At 40.5% G+C, this 21,536-nt stretch overlaps 1 protein-coding gene across 4 annotated transcripts in view; it reads right to left on the reverse strand.

Moving 5' to 3' along the window:
* Tbc1d5 (TBC1 domain family member 5) overlaps window positions 1–21,536 on the reverse strand; it is a 429,267-nt gene that overhangs the window by 50,096 nt on the left and 357,635 nt on the right. For 3 of the 4 annotated variants that reach the window (XM_021217924.2, XM_029531230.1, XM_029531231.1), the window contains 2 exons: window positions 16,263–16,558; window positions 12,334–12,399 (listed from right to left, as the gene is read on the reverse strand). In XM_021217924.2, coding sequence (XP_021073583.1) covers window positions 12,334–12,399; window positions 16,263–16,558 — 362 coding nt within the window. The remainder of the gene's footprint in view (window positions 1–12,333; window positions 12,400–16,262; window positions 16,559–21,536) is intronic. The other variant, XM_021217926.2, reaches the window with a different exon arrangement.

Below are 21,536 nucleotides of genomic sequence, written 5' to 3' on the forward strand. Positions count from 1 at the left end.
TTTCTTTCAGCAGTTAGAGGATTCCTTAACCGAGGATGCAGAATACGATGCAAAACTGTAATTTTTTCAGCAAAAGTTTTCAAAGTGCTTCTTTTTTTCCATAACTGTGGGAGAGCTATATGGCAACCTCAAGCCTACCATAGAATCTTGAAGTGCGTTAAAGTGCTGATTCATACATAGGTCTGTGCCCTGACTAGAGTGATGGCATCAGGGGTGCTCAGCCTCCATATGGACATCTTCTCTCCTGGATGACTAGGTATAAAAGGTACTACTGACTTATAGTTGGACTAGCAGTTATCTACCTGAGTCTTCTGTCCCTGACCTTAGAATAGCCGGTTTCCTCTGCAGCTTCCTTCATATCAGATACCAGGGAAACACAGTGGGTGTCACCTGGAGGCAAGGGGTGAATGGCAAGCCAAGAGGAGGAACGATGCTCCCCCTCCCCAGATTATTTGTGATCTGCTCAGTGTTTAAATGGAATGCGTGCTCTTCCTGAGGTGGTTCCCATAGGGTGCATGGCAGCAGAAACTCCCCACTTCCACCCAGAGGTCCCCTCACAGGAAACTTCTGTCGGTCTGTGTTCTGCTTTGACACCACCACCCCCTTTGCCCAATCCTTGTCCTTTTGCATAATGGTTTTCCCCATAAGCTTTTTTTTTCGTTTCTAATTCCACCTCAACAACTGAGTCTGTAATGAGCAATACTGTAATTTTGTTGTGCCCTGAGTTCACGGGAAACCCAGACAAGCCCAAGAATTGCAAAGTCCGCTGCAACTCGAATTAGTCTTTTATTTTCAAGTACAAACTTGGTTCCCCCACCTAGCACTCACTGTGTGAATGCTGCCAATCTCGACCCTGAGTCCAGAAAACATTGGGTTTATATACATAGGAATAGTGTGAATATTCACAGAGAAGGGGAGTAGAGGGCAGAACAGTACTGAAGCAGGAGGGGGGTTAGTGGGTGTCTGTTCAGGGACTAATTTCGTGGCCAGTTGTAACTGTCTGTGACCTGACCTCTGTTTACCTTCTACTTTTTCCATGGTCTCCCTTGAGCTTGTTATTTCTCTAAGATCTCAAGGACAGGCACCTGGAGAGTTATTAGGAGGAGTGTTGGGTGTTGGTTTTTGGAGATACAGAGGCAGTGCCATTCTAAGGCTAGAGGAGGGGGAGGGGATGTGGAAGGAGGACTCAGCACAGAAACCAGCTGTCTGCTTACTGCATATCATTGTGCTTTCGGTGGGGGGTTGGAGGGGAGGAAGGATGGTGTGGGTGTGGGGGTATGTGTGCAGGGGAACGCAGAGGCAAACTGTCTGTACACAACACCGAAGTGTCTCTAGTATCAGTAATTTGGGGGTTACAACAATTTCAAGTTCAGTACAAGGTCCTCTGAGCTAGAAAAGGGCAGAGAAAACAGGCTCCCTTAGCCCTAGAAGCATCTTGCTCTGACTTTAGGCCAAAACAGGAACATTTTGCCCTACCTCACCCTGGCCTTCCCTCCTTTTTACTTCCTCGTCTCCTATCCACTTCAGGACTTTAGGCCTTAATTTCACTGGGTTATTTGTTTATGGCAAAACCCCATAGATGAGATCTATCTGGAAGGGAAAAGATTCAGGGAACCATCCATTAATTTTATTTTAAAAATCATAACCAACATCTAGACACATCCATAGTGTATCAGACTAAATGTGAAAGCTACCTTCTAAGAAATAATAATTCTGTTTATATGTTATGACATATGTTCCTATATCATAACATATGCATTTTTCATTTTAACATGTGCAATTCAGTGTTTTTAAGTACCAGGAAACCAGCTGAGCAAACTCCAAATCTGCATCTCCATGCCTGATGTCAAAGTGGTCTTCAGATCTCCAACTCCTTTTTCATCTTTGTTGAATGTAACAGACTCCTTTCTCTGGGGCTGGTTCCATTCCGTGTTAGCAGTTTTCCTCAGCAGATATCCTATGGCTCTGGTATCTTGAAAATCTTGGAGTCTCCAAGGCAACTTCAGTGTTACAGCTTTTTGGGTTCCACACATGATCTTCTGGGACCCTCCAAAGGGCTGATGTCACTTCTCCAACTCTAACCTTTGTAGCACTCTAAGCTCAGGTTGATCCACTCCACTGTTGCTGCTGTTCTTGGTGATCATCTCACTGGGATCATCAATACACTGGGGTCTCCTGCTGCAACTAGACTTCACCAATAGCCTGTCATAAGCTCTCTTCATGGTGCCCAGTTTCAACTCCTTTGCATGACCCCCTTTGCATGACCCCTTCAGTCCTGGGCCACCACCTGCAACTGAGACTGTAATTTCACCAATGGCTTTCCATGGCCTTTCACAGTGCTAAGCCCCAGCTGCTCTTCATGACCTCTTCATGCCTTCAAAACCAGTACCACCTGGGTGATTCTTGCATATTACCAAATACAGCTGCAGCATGAGGTACAACCTTGGCTATCTCTAGCTTTTTTTGTGCTCTCAGAAAACATTTCCCAAAAGATTTCACCTCAGTGATGTTGGTCTCTCTCTCTCTCTCTCTCTCTCTCTCTCTCTCTCTCTCTCTCTCTCTCTCTTTTTGAGACAGAGTTTCTCTGTGTAGCCCTGACTGTACTGGAACTCACTCTGTAGACCAGGCTGGCCTCGAACTCAAAAATTCTCCTGCCTCTGTCTCCCAAGTGCTAGTATCAAAGGTGTGCGCCACCACACCCAGCCTGGTCTCTTCTTAATCACTGCTAATTTCTTAGCCCCAGCTAATCAGTATCAATTGTTCCAGCAGTCCCTACTATTCTTGACTCTAAAGCCAGAGCCATAGAACCAAAGACGCCAAGTTCTGCTGCTTGATGGGGCAAAACATGGCCCCTTGATCTATTAGATTATCACCAGCTTTGTTTTCTAACTCCTTTACTGTCTAAACTTGGCTGTCCTGGAACTTGCTCTGTAGAATGGCCTTGAACTCAGAGATCTGCATGGCTCTTCCTCCTGAAATGCTGGGATAAAAGGCATGCACTACCATGCCTAGGTTTAAGCTCTTCTTCACCTAGCTCTGTTCAAGGCTGTCCTTGAAGTCAGATCTGCTTGCCTTTGTTCCCTGGGATTAAAGGCCTATTCTGCCAAACCTGGACCTAAACCTTGCTCAGTGGGAACTTGACCCAAGGTCACCACTCCCTTAATTCAATTTAATATCCTTGAACACAGGATCCAGCTCCATTTCACTTCCTGGAGTCCCTGTAATACCTGAACCATATATTTTTGTTCTCAGCTTGCTACTCTTGTTTCAAATGCTCTTTATGAGACTTAACCAGAGAACAAAGTCTATGAGGGGCATTTCTCAGACTTCCTTTCTCAATGAAATTAATCTAAGTCTCTTCACTTTAGTCTCCGGCAGACTCTTCAGACAAGGGCAAAAGCAGCTACATTCTTCACTAAAATATTACAAAAATAGTCTCTAGGCTACACACTGAAGTTCTTTTTCACCGAAACCTCTTGGGCCAGGTCTGCACAGTTCAAATCACTTATAGCAACAAAGTCGTCCATATTCCTACAAGGGTGGCTCATTAAGCACCACTTAAAACAAATCATGGCTTTCCAAATCCAAAGCCCACAAATCCACATTTTTCCAAACAAAAATATGGTCAGGCCCATCAAAGCTATACCTCAGTCCCTGGTAACAGCTGCTGTTAGGGTTTTACTGCTTGCTGTGAACAGACTCCATGACCAAGGTAACTCTTACAAGGACATTTCACTGGGGCTGGCTTGCAGGCTCAGAGGTTCAGTCCATTATCATCAAGGTAGGAGCATGGCGGTGTCCAGGCAGGCGTGGTGCAGGAGGAGCGGAGAGTTCTACACCTTCACCTCAAGGAAGATAGCAGAATACTGATTTCCAGGCAGCTAGGATGAGGGTCTTAAAGCCCACACCCACAGTGACACACCTACTCCAACAAGGCCACACTTTCTAATAGTGCCACTCCCTGGGACCAGCATACAAAAACCACTCCAAGCACCATGGCAAGAGTTATTTGGTGCTGGGATCAAATGAAAAACTTTGTGCAGAAAGACAAGAACTCTTTCACCTGAACTGTATCTCACCGCTATTGATAGTTGGCTACGAAGTGTCTGTTAAACTCTGAGTTAACTACCTGTAGTTACCTGACCTGTTTTGATGTACAGATGAGTGCTTTACATAAAACAATGGGATATTTCTGTCATTTCACTCTGCCTTTCACTCTCTCCCTTCTGTTCTGGCTCCCTCTGTGTGTACACTGTTATTACTAATGGTGCCCTGCATGGTTTTGACTCCATTCATTCATTCACTTTGTCTTCTCATCCTCCAAGCGGATACTTTCAATTGACACATATTCAAAAGGTCAGAGTCTGTATTCTGTCAGCACAAATCTAATGTTGAACTTCAGAAGTAAAAATTTCACTCTTGTTGTTTTTTTCAACTCCTAAATATCGGATTCTTCAAAACTAACTTATTTATGACATTCTCTCTTTGGTGAGACACCTTTTCCATCCATTTTGTCCTTATAGTGGCTGAACACCTTTATAGTAGTAAGGTCCTTTTCTAGCAAGTCTAATGTGGACATTTCCTCCCAGACAATCCATTGACTGCTTTTACACAGGTATGAGCCATGTTTTCCTGCTTTATGTTCTGCATGCCTAACAATTTCTGTTGACAATTAGATACAATATAAAGTAGCAACTCTAGAAATCAGACTCCATACAATTAATTCTACCTTCTGAATCCACTTATCTTGCTATCTGCTGTTTTATTGGTGACTTTATTAAAATAATTCTAAATGCCATCTCCATTTTGTGTGGTCAATAAAGCCTTTTCTTGGTTACTTTAAGTGGTCTATAAATAGACACGATCTTCTTTTCTTAAATGTATTGAGTCTGTACTCAGTCCTTGCCAGGGTTCTGTGGGTGTTAGGATGCACTGTGACTATCCCAGCAGGCAGTTTATAACTGTTGTAGCCTTCATTCCTGATCACGCAGAGGCCCAAGTTCATCCAGAGTTGAGAGACCATACATGTCTTGAGCCTTTCCCGGAAAAAAACACAATGCTGCTCACACCTGTGGCCTTCCAGAATATGTTGGAACTTTTGAGAGCCCCTCTTGACATCCTATTCATAAATTTAAGTCATTTTTGGATTTTGACCTCTGACCTTCTTATTAATCTCTCTCTCATCCAGCATCTATTTCTTTCTAATTGGTACTGTAGCTGGGCAGTTGTAGTGTTTATGGATTTCAAGCAACTCTTCTCCACAGATACCTTATGATATGGTCTCCCATAAAGCACATGGTCACATGAAGATAAGCCTCATGAATATAGATAGGGCCTTTCTGAAGAGTTGCTGACTGATTAAATAGTGATAATTCACTTGTGGGACCATGATTTTTAGAATCCTCCACGTTCGCTCTGTTCTTGTAAAAGTTTTGAGGGTTCTGGTTTTTAAGGCTACTATAGAGGTGGGTGGAATGTTACAAGTTACACAGCTACAAAGATCTCTGTTAAGAGAGTCAGCCTTTTTCCTTGAATAAAGGCTTTTCTGATTTTTATAAAACTTTTCTTAAATTTCAGGGATCTGGAAAAGTTGTGGGGCTGTATTTACAGAGAAATTCTTTCAGAAGTCTTAGTGTCCCAAAAGCTCTCCTCTGTGGCTTGCTTCTGGGCTTGTCTTGAAAGTCTGCCTATCTTACATATAAAGCCCACCTTACAAACTAGAAGAGTTTGAAGCAGCAATGACAAGACACGTTTTATTCTTTTAGTTATTACACATGGCTTCCTGCAGTTCTCTGAACACATTCATACAGTACAGTCTGCTGGGGAAGCTCTTTCAGAGACAGCCTTCTGACTGTCTTAACTACATTGAGTGTAGCTTATTCTCTTCTGATCCTTGGCCTTTATAAAGATATCGCTACACATTCATCTAACGTAAACTAATAATTTGAAAGAAATACACTTTATATGATAAGTGCTGAAATTATAGCATATGCTACCATGTTCTACTATGAGCACATTTTAAATGTAGATAAGCAATTCCAAATTGTCTTCTTTTAGACTTTTAAAAGTTTAAAAGCCACTGAGAGTTTTTAATGCCTACAATTTTTGCAGAGATTGGACATATTTTGCACACATGTGTCATCACATAGAGTTATATACATTTACCTATTCATATCTATTTATCTGATTAACAGCATGATGGGTAGACTTTACTGTCCTTTTTGAAGTCTCTTGGTAACTCTTAAGGCTGAGTATATTTTAAGGTGTTTTTAAATGTTATATGAAGCTTTTTTTTTTTTTTAAAGATTTATTTATTTATTATATGTAAGTACACTGTAGCTGTCTTCAGACACTCCAGAAGAGGGCGTCAGATCTTGTTACGGATGGTTATGAGCCACCATGTGGTTGCTGGGATTTGAACTCCGGACCTTTGGAAGAGCAGTCGGGTGCTCTTACCCACTGAGCCATCTCACCAGCCCCCTATATGAAGCTTTTATGTGAATTATTTCTCTTTATTTTGCCTTGTAAAACTGATTAAAAAATGTTCTCCTAAAATTCTGGAAATTGTTAGAAAGAGAGAGAAAGAGAGAGAGAGAAAGAGAGAGAGAGAGAGAGAGAGAGAGAGAGAGAGAGAGAGAGAGAGAGAGAGAGGCACTTAGACGAGTATGGGTGTTGTGTGTGTGTGTGTTTCTTTTTTTTTTGTACAGTTTCCATCTTCATGCCCTGCTTAGGAAGATGTTTCCTAACTGTAGAGGAGTATGGGACATAGTTTATGCATTTACTATGAAGGCTCAGTTTCCTTTTTCCTTCATGACTTGCTCACTGCTCTTCTGCTACTTCAGCAGCTTTTATGGCTTTGGAAAGGCTGGAAGATAAAGTGCAATCGGGATGCTTGATCAACCCTGACTGAATATACTTTAAAAGCCCATCAAACAGAAGATACATTTAAGAGCTCAAATCATTTTATTCAGAGCCTATCACAAAATAAAACAATAAAAAAAGGATCTACCTTTGGTAAATTTATATAATAGAATTTATGTGTACCATCAAAGTTTGGATCACCTACCTCTTGAGACCTTTGTGGGGGTTACCTTTTTTCTTTTATTGTTGTTGTTGCTTTTTCCAGACAGGGAAACAACCCTGGCTATTTTAGAACTCACTATGTAGCCCAGGCTAGCTGCCTGTTTCTTTCTACCGAGTGCTGGGATCAAAGGCATGCCCAGCTGAGGGAGTGGCTTTTTAAAGGCACTATGGCAATAACTCTGATTTTTCTGTTCGTTCCTCTATTAAGACTCTGTCTTTCTGCCTGAGGGTTATATTCGTCCTTAAACAGGAAAACACACCATTCTTATGGCGCTCAGAATGAGGTCTACTTCCTTGACTCCCAGGAGCTATGAATGTGCAACTAATACGGCAAGAGATGCTGCAGGTCTGAGAAGGTAGGGTTTCGTGGATAGGATATTTTGGGCTGTCACTTCTGGGCAGTCTAACCATGAGTCCTAAAAGTAAATGAGGAAGGGAGAGGAGCACCTCAGAGACTTCACCGTTTCTTGACTGTATCTGAAGAAAGTGAGAAGCAGGACCTTAAGTGGGCCTTGACCTGGTGCTTCGTATACTGAAAAAACTAGAGTAGGATCTAGAGATAAGACATCTTTCAGAAGCTGGAAGCAGGCAAGAGAATGGGCCCTTTTTATCCCGCAGTTACAGGAGCTGAATTCACCACTACTGTAGACGCATAAGGATACAGACTCCCCTTGAGTGCCTGACCCCAGGGAGTTCTTCCACTGTGCCAGACTTCTGACCTATACAATCACCAGACAGTACAGAGGGATTCTAAATCACTAGATCGGGTAATTCTTTGTCATCCAGAGAAAACTTTGTCCAAAGTTTCAACTTACAAAGTTAACTGTTATAATTAAACAAACAGTCCAACTCACCTTTTGTATCTTTAGTTCTACAATTGTTATTTTCTATATTCTAGGATTTTCTTTTACTCATACATGATCAGGTTTATTGAAGATAGAATTACTTCACTGTTTTAAAAGATTTATTTTTAAGTGTGTGTGTGTGTGTGTGTGTGTGTGTCTGAGAGTGCGCGTGCGCCTGTCTTGGTAGTGCACGTGAATAAAGGTGCCCCAAGAAGACAGAGACATTGGATCCCCTGGTGCTAGAGTCATAGGCAGTTGTGACCTGCCTTACGTGTGTGCTGGGAGTCAAACAAGGGTCCCCTGCAAGAGCAGTACATCCTCTTAGCCACAGAGCCATCGCTCTAGTCTGCTTCAGTGCTTTTACAGAACTGTGTTTTGTTTTCCCTGACACAACCTGGTTTCTGTATGGTTAATCTTACCCCGTACTTTCCTTGCACTTCTTTTGATGATCCACCTTTTGAACTTTACAGATAATTTATTTTACTATCTTACTTGTTAATAATTACATTTCTTCTAAGTATTTTATCTTTTAGGTTGGTATTTGGCATTTTCTGAAGAAGGCATTATCACTCCTTATCAATTCATCTAGAAGAATAATCCTACTTCTCTAAGTGGTTAAGTATATATGTTTAAGAGGTACTCGAGAATGGAGAGAGTAAACATGACTGGAAAGAAACCATGTTTACAAATGTGGATTGACTGATTAGAACTTCATGATGTGGAGAGGTGGTAATGTTGCAGGACCAGATGTGGGGAGGCTGGAATGTTGCAAGGGCAGAGCTTAGCTATAATTTATCTTGGGTGTCCTTAGCTTCACAAACAGCCATTCTCTGTGTCAGACTCACCATCCTTGGACTAACAGATGAAGGCCTCTTAGAATGTATTAACCTAAAACCCAGTTGCTACTAAACAAAACTTAAGGTCAGACAGCGTCTGAGGCTGACAGTTGAGATTTCTCCACTTTACCATAACCACCTACTTAATGTTTCCACCAATGTATTTGAAAAGCACCTTGAGTTATGGTTTTCTTTGTTCTCTTTCTATGAAAACTCCATGAAACTGGATGTATCCAGGGATGCACTGGAACATGGAATTTGAGGTAACTTAAGTCTGTGTTCCCAGGCTGTGATTGTTCCTGCCTGGATCCAGAGTAAACTTTCTCTTATTCCTCTTGAGGTAGTTTTTTTGTACTAACAAGAGGAAAGTGAAACTGCTGGCAGGCCTGAATTCTTACATGTACCAATGTCTAATTTACCATTTCATTTAATCCTAATTCAAAACAACTGTCATGTAAAACAATAAATGAATAAATAACCAACAAAATCCCACATGTTAAATTTTATTGCTTGATAGCCCTCTTCTACACAAACCTTCTTGTTTCCTTTCTGGAAACTTTCAGTTTCTACCTCAAGCAAGTTCTTCCAAGTACCCTGAGGGGCCTCTAGGGATGGGCATGCTGTATTTTCATTCTGCCTGTTAACTGTTTTCAATCTCCATGCCTGTACATTCCTTTAGCTCTGGGAAATTTTCCTTATTGCTCTTTTTTGATTATTAACTCTACTTCTGTTCTCTAAACTCTCAATACTTGACATTATAGTTCAAAATCATAGTTAATCTAAATTCCAGATAGGATAATTTAAATTTTATTATACCCTTAGAACACGTTAGTATTTGTGGATTATTATAGCTTATTTTCTTCCAAAATAGAAGAGTTGTGAACAGTTATATCTATCGGATTTTGTAAAATGTTAGTTGCCTTGGATACTTTCAGAAAGAAGGCACATGGTGGGCATTGCACAATCATATATATCTAATTCATTTATAAGGAATATGTAACATATAAGTAAATTTCAGTATAATCCATTGGGACTTTGTTCCATTTAAAAGAAATTATAACACTATCAAAGGACAAGCATATCAACCTATCCCATTTTGTATCAATCAATGATTTCCATGAATAAATGATAATAAGACTAAGAAATGTTGTGTTTCTAGATCTCAAATGTGTGAGAGGGGCACTGTGCATCTTCCTCCTACCTCTCCTGTACCCACACTGTGTAGGGTTGCCTACCTGAGTAATAAGTCGTCAAAAAGAGGAACAAGATATTATACAGACATTGTGAATATAACTGGACCGTGCTGTTGGTAACTATCCAATTGATGGATTGGATCAATCATGGATTGATTCCATTCAATCCTAACCACTCAATGAAGAGCTCAATAGAAGACAAGATTGAGACTCAGGAAGATTAACTCATTAGCTCAAGGACCTGTGGTGTGTGTGTGTTTGTATGTGTTAACATAAGTCAAACAGATTTGTTCAAGCTTAAAAACTATACCAAAAAAAAAAATTACATTTCTGAATCCTGGATGTGGCATTAAACCTCTGTATATAATGTTTTTATTTTCCTCCTTAACTATGTAAACTAGCTTAATAATATTTTTTTTTGTTATTGTGGAAACACCAACATTTAGAGAGCAGTCGTTGGATGAAGTTCCCTGCAGAGATCTTCTGGAAACCTTTTCTTCCAGAACAGTGTTGCCTAGAGCTGAAGAGTTTTCAGAAGGAATGTCAGCACTGGCATGGCCTGCTAGGGTAAATTTGCAGCCCTCACTCAACTGAGGGCTAGGTATTCTCAGGATGTAGGTAAAAGCTATGCAGTGCTCTAGAGCTGTATGGACCAGTGTACTACAGTAGCTATGAAGCAGATGGCCGTGGTGCCCTGAAATCCAGGCTATATTGTTTATTGAGTGGATCCTAGAATAGGCTATGTATACATAGAGAAGTGTTCTGTGCTAACGTCACATACATAAAAGGCATTGCTGGGATCAGACGCAACCATGTCTGGGTATAGTCTATCCTTTTTTCATTCCCTTTTCCTATCAACACACAAAGCAAATGGCTGTGCCCCTTGGACTCCAGGACAACGGAAGTTATTTGTCAAGCATCTTTTAGAAGCCTCTGCTGGCAAATGTCTTGGAAGGAAGGTTAGAGGATGAAGAAATAGTATTATGCCCCTGTTATGTCCTATGGATAATATTTTTGTGGGTTTCTTTCCTAAAAAAAAATAAATAAATAAAAAAAGAAAGAAAGAAAATAAAGTTGAGATGAACAGGAGCTATAGTGAGTGAGCCAAGGGAAACAGTGACTTATCTAGTTCAGGAGATGCAGGTCATCTCCTGCTCCCTCTGCCCCAGGTTTATCTCATGGTGGCTGTAACCTTCTCCATCAGACTGACAAACTCTCTGTCAGAGTGTGGGGGCAAAGGGAATTCTAAACACATTCAGACAAACGGCCAGCTCTGACTGAGTTGTCTTAGAGCCTGCAGCAAGAGTGACATCCAAGAAGGCGGGGACTGGGGGACCCTGGCACCAGCAAAGCCGCCTGCCCTGCAGCAGGCACGCAAGCTTGGTTCACAGTTAGTGTTGAATACAAAATCTCAATTAAAAAAATGATGGAGAGTATTTTAATATAGATAGAATTAGTTTATTATATGTATATAAATATTTTAAATTAAGCCAAACATGATATGAGGTTTAATTACTATTGTATTATTCTCATTTTAGCTTGAATTTGAATGAAAGAATCTTGAAGTCTAAACTTACGTGTAACCTAAATATTCTCATTATGGTGTATTTCACCTAAAAGGTGCAAAGAAAAAACATTAATGATGTAATCTTAAATATTTATGTATTAAAATCCCATGGGAAGTACTGAAAATGGATAAGCTTTTACTTCGTAGGCTAAACTAACGGGTAATATTAAAATGTTAGCTTTTGACTGTAAACTGTTATGACTCACCATTTATGGTGGTTACATTGTACATTGGTTAAATTGTATGACAAAAATTTTAATATGAAGGTGATACTTAAAATATTTCAAAACCAGGTTGTGAAAAAGAGAGGTGACATTTTTTTAAGGTGTAATGTGGGTAGTCAAAGCAGCACGGAAACAAATCTGTCAAATATTGTTACAAAGAATTTATCCAGTAACAAAAGTCCCTCCTTGTGCTAGCCACCCTACAGAGCGTAACGGGTGCAAACGACCTCAAACATAGGTTGAATCATATTTGGCAAAGAAAAAGATTTTTCACTGTGAACAGAAAATCCACAACAGGGCCTGATGCCACCAAAGTAGGACCTGAGAGGGAACTTTTGTTTTACACAACAGTGCCACTTAGTGGCCAAACTATGGTAGTGGACCAGTGTGCTGAATGGAGAGTAGGGACAGCAACTGGGTTTGGGAGAGAGTTGTGACACTGTAAGTGGCCAGTATGGGGTGGGGCAGTACATGTCAACAAATGAGAGAGGAGGGAGGGAGGGAGGGAGGGAGGGAGAGAGAGAGAGAGAGAGAGGAGATGGGTGAATAGATGACAGATGATAGACAGGGAGGTGGCAACTGTACCTTGGAGGTCAGTTAGAGCCTGGACAGGAACAGAAACCTGAGCATCGCTTCCTGTAACTACGTCGCCTAGATTTCATAAGAAAAAATAATTAGATATGATAAAGGAAAATAGACAACCTTTTGCCTTTCATACTCAATATTATAATATTTTATCGAATTATTAAAATTTATAGAGCAGAAAATACAGTGAAAGCTTAGAGAAACATCTGACGTGTTTTTAAAGTAAGCAATTTCTTTAAAAGGATGTTTCCAGTGGAGATTTTGTGTCTGTTTTTACTAAGGAAAAGCTTACAAGTTCCTACTACAAGTTTCTACTATACTGGGGATTGGAAACGTCAGTATAAAAGTATAAAAGACGTCTCTGAGCAGATTTTGTGGCATTACAGATATTAGTATGTTTTTAAGTATATCTTCTAAAAAAGACTTATTCATACGGAAGTTATATAACACTTATTAACAGGCATTTTTTTCAAAACTGATTTCTTCCAATGTAAAAAAGTTTTTTTTAAAACTAAACTTTAAAGGAAATTCATAGGAAAGACCTAAGCAAGCTCTAATTTCATGTTACCCAGTGAAAATATTTCAAACTTAACACATGTATTTTCAAATGCATCTGTGAACTACATCCCTTTATTATAGGCAATTATTAAATTGAAACCATAGTAAATGCTTATAATAAAGCAGTGTTCAAAAAAAAAAAAGAAAGAAAAAAGAAAAGAAAAGAAAAGAACAAGAACCAGATGGGCATATAGAAAAGAAAACAGAGCTGGGAGAGCAGGCCTTAGTGACCCAGACAAGGAAGAGCAGGAGCAGGAGGGGAGACGCCACCAAAAGTTGCACCCAGACACTGACGTCCCTCAGCTCCTCTGTTTCTGGGGCAGAAGTGTTCAACAATGACCAGTCACAGCCATCAGAATGACCCCTGGAGACAGCAGTATCTGAGGCTATTTTGAGGTTACTAAATAAAAGAAAGCAAGTCTTTACCAAGTCACCAAGTTTCCTGTGTACAGTCTATGACTTCAGAGGCTTGCTTCTTCTTCAGCTTTTATATAATATATGCATATAACAACTATATATACATTTTACTAATATATATGTATATATAAATTACTAATTAATATACTATAAAGTAATATGATTAACATGTACAATAATATACAGGATTACACACACTCATACATTTTAGTAAAAATCGATTTTTAAATGAAATAGCACCCCTCAGTGTTCTGGCCACTTAATGCACTCCGATTTGTAGCATGGTCACTCTGTGTCATTACAGCATTTCTACCAACTAACAGAACAGAGAAATGTTCTCCTATAACCAAAATAAAATTTGTGAAAAGGACCACATCCCACAGAAATGCTTTGGGTAGAAATAAAATGGTCACAACCCAAGTTTTCATAATAACATTTACTAAATTGATAAATGGTAGGCTCGATTTCTGAACATTTTCAAGTCTATACCAGTTACCTGTTTTGCTATATAGATTTCTCATTTTAATATTTAAGGTAACTATTACTAAGAAGATGAGGGAAATCAGCAGCTCTGTTGATTTTCTTTTCCTCAGTGGACACATAAACTCCACCATGAACTTAACGTTACACATGCATGCATCTAGGTGACACAACCTCCCCTTAGAAAGCCACATTTCCATCTTTGCAAATGACCTTCGACCTTTCCCTCAGAGTCCCCTGAGAAGGCTTTCACTCGGTGAAGGCTCTCTAGAACAGGAGCCTGCAGGCAGGCTGCTATGGTTGGAGCTGTTGGTGAGGACACAGGGTCTGTGGGAATCCAGCACGAGGCCAGAGTTGGAGGCGCTCTCTTCATTCAACATAAAGTGAAGGGTACACCTGTGGCCGTAAGCAGCACAGGTTTCCTGGGTCTGCAGGTTCCCAGGCATCAGCTCAGAGCGCTTGTTTAGGTGAGAGAGCCATCAGAGCGTCAGGGATTGCTGAGGTTTTACCAGTTAGTAGAGAAAGATCATAAAGTAAGAAGCTCGAGCTCTATAAATGGCTCTTTTGGTCCTTTATTCCATCTTTTATGTAAGTAGGAACACTAGCAGGAATTTTTGTTGTTAATATAAGTTTTTGTTGTTATTTTGTTTTTTTTGGGGGGGGTGTTGGTGGGAGTTCACATGAGAAGAATGAACCAGAAACAAACTAGAAGAGCTATAAAACAACAAACAAGGGCAATTTCTTTTAGGATAGGGATCAGTTTCAGAATGCTCTGTGATGCTCATGCTCCACTGTGGTGCTGAAGTGCTCCGCTGCCTCCTTATAACTGGGGAATCAGTCTTCAGCGATTGTTCCATCCTCATGCGCTTCCTTTCTCACTTACTGTGATATTAATACTTGACATTTCCTCAGAGATACAACTTTATATTCTATAGTCATTTGGCTTGGTTTCTCAGAAAATTTAAACTAAAGCATTAAGAGATTCTCTGACTCATTTGCCTGCCATCAGTTAGAATTACAACAGACTAAAGCTTGTTATCAAAGCAATATTGAAATCATATTTGTTTAGAACAATAAAACAGTACAATTAAGAGATATATAAAATAACATTCATTTCCATTCTGGAAGTGGGCATGTCTCCTGGCATTAAGATACATTTTCAACATGTTAATGACTTGATGTCTCCTTTTCTTTAAATCATGTGTGACAGTCTACATTAAAAAGAGAAGAATGTAATTTTAAATGAGATATTTTCATAAAAGGTAAACAGAATACTCTAATAAAACTTAAATACTAATCATATAAAACCTAATATTTCATATAGACAAAGTAATATAAGAACTAAAATCATGATGATAGAAATGGAAGGCTTCAGATGCACATGCATGTGCACATATGTTCATGACACACTAATTGGCATCAACAGGGACTATACTCCAATTTAAATGCCAATATGTAAAATCTTTACAACAATTTTCTATGTGACATTCTTTGTGCTGACATTACCATTGCTTCGGACACCACTAACTCCTGAATGCTGCTATTACTGTAGGTCTTCCTGTAAGGCAGGAACCAAGACTCAGGTGGGGTGCTTGTTGGGACTGAGTGTCTACAACTGCTATGCTTTCTGTGCAGCTTTGGCCATCACATTGCTATTTCTTACTTCCGATACATGGCTAAGAGTCCCCCCAGTAGAAAGAAATGTGCTTGTTTCTCATTTTCTATAGAAAAGAAGTGGAGGCTCTAAGTAAGAATGCAAAGGCTCTCTGTGGATAAAGTGCTTAAGGGAGGGAACCCTGTGGGCAGGCCCTGATCAGTGAGGACAGCGAGAGCACTCAGGACAGCAGCCTCCATCATCTCGCAGGCTTTTATACCTAGGTTTTTTTTTTTTAAATTTTTTATTTTTGGAAACAGTTACCATTTAGTGTATGGACTTGAATGCTCATCTTGCTTAGCTTTTTTTTTTTTCTCCCTAAAGATTCAGTTTGTATTCCTTAGCCATGACACAGGTTGGGGGTGGGGGGGATGAGAGACCACAAACTTTCCTCTAAACCACGACACACTGATAACTGCTGTGACCAGTATAGCCCATGTTACTGGGCCTTTCCATCTCAGACTCTTCTGAAAGAGGTCAAGACTCAAACATTTATTCTGAAGCGATCAGAAAACACAGGCAGCTGAGGAGTTCTGTGCTGGGACTGCTCATGCCATCGTACAAGATGGGCACGTATAACAAAACAGAAATCACCCTGAGATACAAATGCTGAAGAATACGCTGTCAGATACCTCATAAAATATAATCAAGAGGAACACAATATCGCATCTCTCTAACTTTAAAAGGATCACATACAACAAATTCTTTTAAAAAATAAGATTTCATGGATTTCTGCTTCTGAGATGTTGGTTTCTCACAGGCAAGTCAAAAAATCTCATGTTACACCTCAGGATCTTTGGATTTACTGGGCTTTTCCTACCTTTGTTCAATTGTACTGGCATGCTTTCAGATTTCATCAGTCTCTGCTGTTGCTGCTGCTGCTGCTGCTGCTGCTGCTGCTGCTGCTGCTGCTGCTGCTGCAGCAAATGATGCCTTGGGGCTTCTGTGGAGGTCCTGGTGGGGATGGCAGCAGAGAAGGAACTGCTGCTGTTGCTCCCGGGTACAGGGCCACCCATACTGCCTGGAGCTGAGGCTGGGGAAATCAGCTTTCTTCCAAAGTTAATCAAGCTGTTGGAGACCTTGTGTATATTCAGGGGAGCACCTCTGGCATTGGTCCTTGGAGGAAAAAGAAAAATCAGGCGAAGGGAGGAAAACACTATTTACCTTGGAGGATAATGCATTTCACATATTCCTCTTGAATAAAACATGTCTAGCCTTGAAAAGGGCTGTTCACTAAGTCAGCTACATAAATAAGTACCAACTTAGCGTGGCCACTGAATAGCAATGTGCCTATGGAAGGGGAGGACCATCAGTCACTCCTTCCACAGGGTCATTCTGGGTCAAAGCTGTGCTTCTTTCTGAGGGTACTGCTGTCCAAGAAGACACTCTTCCACCCCTGGCTACTCCAGTTAAAAAGAAACGTGTGTTAGCCTGACTTTCTTAGCTGGGACAGAATGCCTGACTTGACTAAGTGAAGGAACTGAAGGGAAGCTAGGACATAAGAAAGAAAGGAAGCCCTCTGTCCCAGAGCCTGCTAGATGCCTCTAGCCAGCTGAGAATCAAGGATCCCAACAGATCTCACACCATTTGCTCAGTGGCCTTCTCTTCTCCTAACTATATACCTGCAACTTTCCACGAGTTTCACTAGAAACCCTTGTACATCCTGTCCTCCTAGCTCCTTTATCACATTCCCATCTGATAAAGATCTCTGGAGCCATTTATAACTCAGATGTCAAACACAGGCAGGACAGGTAGGGAGCTGCTTAGCAAGCTTTCGAGATACAATTTGAGAGCCACCAACGTACTGCACAAGGCTAACCCTGGTACATTTAATTCCAACTCTCCTTTTGCAAGCTCACGCCTTTTCCAGAATGGATGTCTTTCTCTTAACCACTGTGCTTAAATCCATAGTACAAATATCTTTTAACAAACAGGACTCCTCTCTGAGAAACTCTACCCATACTCCGAGTCAAGTGGCTTTGCCTATTATCTTCAGACTTAAAATCTTTATGAAAATCTCCTTTTAGATAAAACCCAACCCTGTTTTATACTGGCTGGTCCTAAAATTAATTTTTTTTAGCTGAAGACAAAGATCAGTTTTAGACCAGTTAAGATCCCTAACAGTTATGCTGTGGAGAGTATCACTGTAGAGCTGTTCTTGTGTCCCTATGGCCACTGACTGGAAGGCAGGTTTATTTGGGCTCCTGGTTAAGTCAGTAGGTAGCTGGTTCTGTCGCCTTGAATGTCACTGTGGTTGGGAGCATACTGCAGAACAGAGCTGCTGGCTTTGTGGCAAGAAGTGAGACTAAGACCTCAAGGGCCCAGGTCAGAAACTCCAACTATATGCGACCTACTTTCTACCATCTTCCAGTAATGTCATCTTATTAGGAATCTATGAATGACTAATACACTGAATAAACCAGAGCCCACATCATCAAATTACTCTCAATGGTCGGAAACACCAGTTAAGGACCAAGTTCAATATGTGAAGCTTTTGGGAGGAATATATTATATCTAAACCATATTAATACAAAAGCACATAGATATGCACATGATTTCAAAGTGTTTTGCAGTATAAAGGAGACCTACAGAGAGTTGGACATCTTCTCTAAAGATCCAAAAGTCCATATCTGTCATAGCCCACCATCTAGTAGGTAGCAACCCCTAGCCACCTCACCTCCACCCATCTCCTGTCTCACACTGTCTTTCTTGTTCCATGGTTTGACAGGATCTGTGTTACAAATATGTCTGGCAAAGAGAGCACCAAGTGAATATTGTTATTTCCCACATGATTCAGTTTTGCAGTGTATCTCAAGGCTATTGTGTCAAAGACTAGTTATGATCATAATCAATTTAGTTGTAGGAGGTTGTAAATACCAACATTTCTATTTGAACTTCTCAAATCATTAGTAGACACAGCCTCTTCTCAGAGAAGTGGAATCAGTCTTTTAGAGTTAGTGCCCTTGACTTTACTGTCATTTCCTTCTCCCATATCTACTTGGCAGCACTTTGAAAGCATCTCTCCTTTTCATGTGGCAGCTCTATGCTTGGCACTCTTTAGTTCTGTAATAAAGAGGAATGTCATTATGTTTCTCCCTTCCATAAAGTCTCCTCACATGGCATTAGCTAATGTTATGGGCTAGTTACTAGATGGTTTACACTGTACTGGAGAAGAACTACTCACATTTAAAGGCGTTTTAAACAAAGATTTATCTACTCATTTCTCAATGAAGTATAAAAATTATATAATAAAATTAATTCGAACGATCCCTTTTACATCAAGTTTCATATTTGCAGAACTAAAACTACTTAATATTTTTCCAAAAATTTGTTTAAAATGTTTCCTAGTGAGAGTAAGGATACACAGTGCTTAAGCACCTCTTACTTCTCAGCTTTTACCAGCTTCCAAATGAATCAGAGCACATTCACTTTGAACATACCATAGCTGGCAAAAGAGACGGTTCTCATTCCATGTTTACTGAATGAAACAATGACTGAAATAAAGTGGGAGGGCTCATCAGTGCTGGACAAACAAGGTGGTCACCTCTGCTGCTGCCGCTCGGCAGCCTGCATGCATGCCTGATCCTAGTGGGTATCAGCACAAGGGTGGCTGATGTTCAGCTGTATTTCAGTCTTGCTTGTGTGAAAATCAAGATCCATAATTCAAAGATATGAAGAAGTTTATAATGTTGTTACCTCTTTAGATAAACAAAAATGTACTAGTCAAATTCCCATATTTCCAGTTGTGAAATTTATATGTTGGTATAAGTACCAAGAAACAGCTATAGCATTATCAAGAGAGTATGGTTAATGTATCTTCATCACTACTAATAACCACAAACACATATAGATCAAGAATGTGCTGAGAGGATTTTTCTCTTCATCTGAACAGCTTTTAAAAAAGATGAGCTTCTTTTAAAAATGTTTTTGTCTTAAAAAATATTCTTCTTCATCTAGTACTCAGAACTTCTAGAAGCGTCTTATCTTTTAAACCAGCCCTTGCAGGTGAGTGTTTTAAGATACATGTCTAGAAGAAGCATGTTTTTCATGGCTTCATTTTTGGGCATGACAGTTTTTACACCAAAGTTATTCAATTAAGTGCTGAATAAACTAGCAACATTCTTCACATGAACTAATAAATACCCCGCAACAGTACTCGTGGCTGTGGTGTGTGCTATGACGTTGTGGGAATCAACGCAGTTCTTAGATTTGAAGGGCATCAGGGACTGGAAATGGACTGTTATGTATGTACAGTGTTGAAAGAAAGAGCCCGTGGAATCTGGAGTTAACAAGACACTGAATAACCAAATCCTTGTGACTGAAGTCTCTATGGGCATTGTCTGATGTCAGATAGATCGAAAACAGTGCTGAGAACTTAAGACTTTTGGCGCTACCTTTGCCAGCAGCCTTTTCTGAAGAAGCAGGAGTCTGTCTGAAATACTTGCATCATAAGTCAGTTCTGATTGGACTGTTTTGGGACTCCTTTGGCTCAGTTTCAGTGCCTGTGGAAATGGGTGATTCTGGCTGCTTTTCCTAATCCCTGATTCCTCGCTTGCTTTAAAGAACTCTAGAGTCCTCACTACCTTATGTGCTTGAGTCATGACCCATTTCCAGCTACCATCTAAAGCCTTTCTGAAGCTTTAAACAACAAACAAGCCTTCTCCTTAACAAAAATGAACATACAAAAATCCTTAAAAAGGCTCCCAAAATAAAGTTTGTTTATTTCACTAACTAAAATACAATTTCCTTAGATCAGTTTCAGTTTGTTTTAAAGTATTCCCTCCCCTGCATTCTGATATAGTTTTCAGGGTATTTCTTTTTACTATGTTCCCTTCAACAAGGCTGAAGGCTGGTTTGTTCATTCAGTTGTTCACTTCTGTAGTTTTTCCTCACTCTCTGCCCTTCTAATAATAGCATTTTAAAGGAAGGGATGGGCTGGAGAGATGGCTCAGTGGTTAAGAGCACAGACCGCTCTTCCAAAGGTCCTGAGTTCAATTCCCATCAACCACATGGTGGCTCACAACCATCTGCAATTCCAGTTCTAGGAGATCTGATATTCTCTTTTGGCTTTTATAGGAGCCAGTCACACATGTGGTACAGACAATGGTCGTAAAACACCTATACACATAAAATAAAATTTAAAAATTAAAAAAAACCCCACCAAACCCCTCAACTTTCAGTCAACAAGTAGGATAAGAAATGAACATGCAATTCTGAAAGGAAGAAACACAAATGGACAACAAACATTTTAAAGTGTTCAACATCTCTACTCATCAGGGAAAAGCAAGTAAAACCCCTCTGAGACCCATCTTCTCCCAGTCGGAATGGCTGTCATCCGGAGTCCGACCGCCACTGGCAGAAGAATGCACACCAGGACAGCCATCCTGGAAACCAGGGTAGAGGTTGTCTCAAAAATCTAACGACAACGCCATCCTGTGACCCAGACACATCACTCCTGGGCATAGAAAAAGGACTACATCCTATAATAGAGACATGCAAGCATCCATGCTTGCTGCTGCTCCTTGCATGAGAGCAGGGGAATGGAGCCAGCCCAAAGATGCACAATGGAATTTTAGGCAGCTCTAAAGAAACATGAAAACTTCAGGAAAATAGATGAATCTGGAGGGTAAAATATTAAACAAGGTAACCCAAACTCAGAAAGACAAAAAATTTTATATCCTCTCTATGTGTAGATCCTAGTCTGTGATGTGTGTGAGGTTTGGGGGGGGGTCTAAGTATTAAAAACTAGAAAAGAGACAAAGAGAGGGTGAAAGGAAGTGATGAGGAAGGATGTGGGGCAGGCAAAGTACACGTAGGATATGAAAGACTCAGGGGAGAAAGACTTGAGGAAGGTCAGATTTAGGGGGGTTAGGGACAGCTATGGGTTAGGGACAGCTATGGGTTAGGGACAGCTATGGGTTAGGGACAGCTATGGGTTACGGACAGCTATGGGTTAGGGACAGCTATGGGTTAGGGACAGCTATGGGTTAGGGACAGCTAGGGGTTAGGGACAGCTATGGGGTAGGGACAGCTAGGGGTTAGGGACAGCTAGGGGTTAGGGACAGCTATGGGTTAGGGACAGCTATGGGTCAGG

Source organism: Mus pahari, chromosome 18 (genome assembly GCF_900095145.1).
Source record: "Mus pahari chromosome 18, PAHARI_EIJ_v1.1, whole genome shotgun sequence".
NCBI classification, from domain to species: domain Eukaryota; kingdom Metazoa; phylum Chordata; class Mammalia; order Rodentia; family Muridae; genus Mus; species Mus pahari.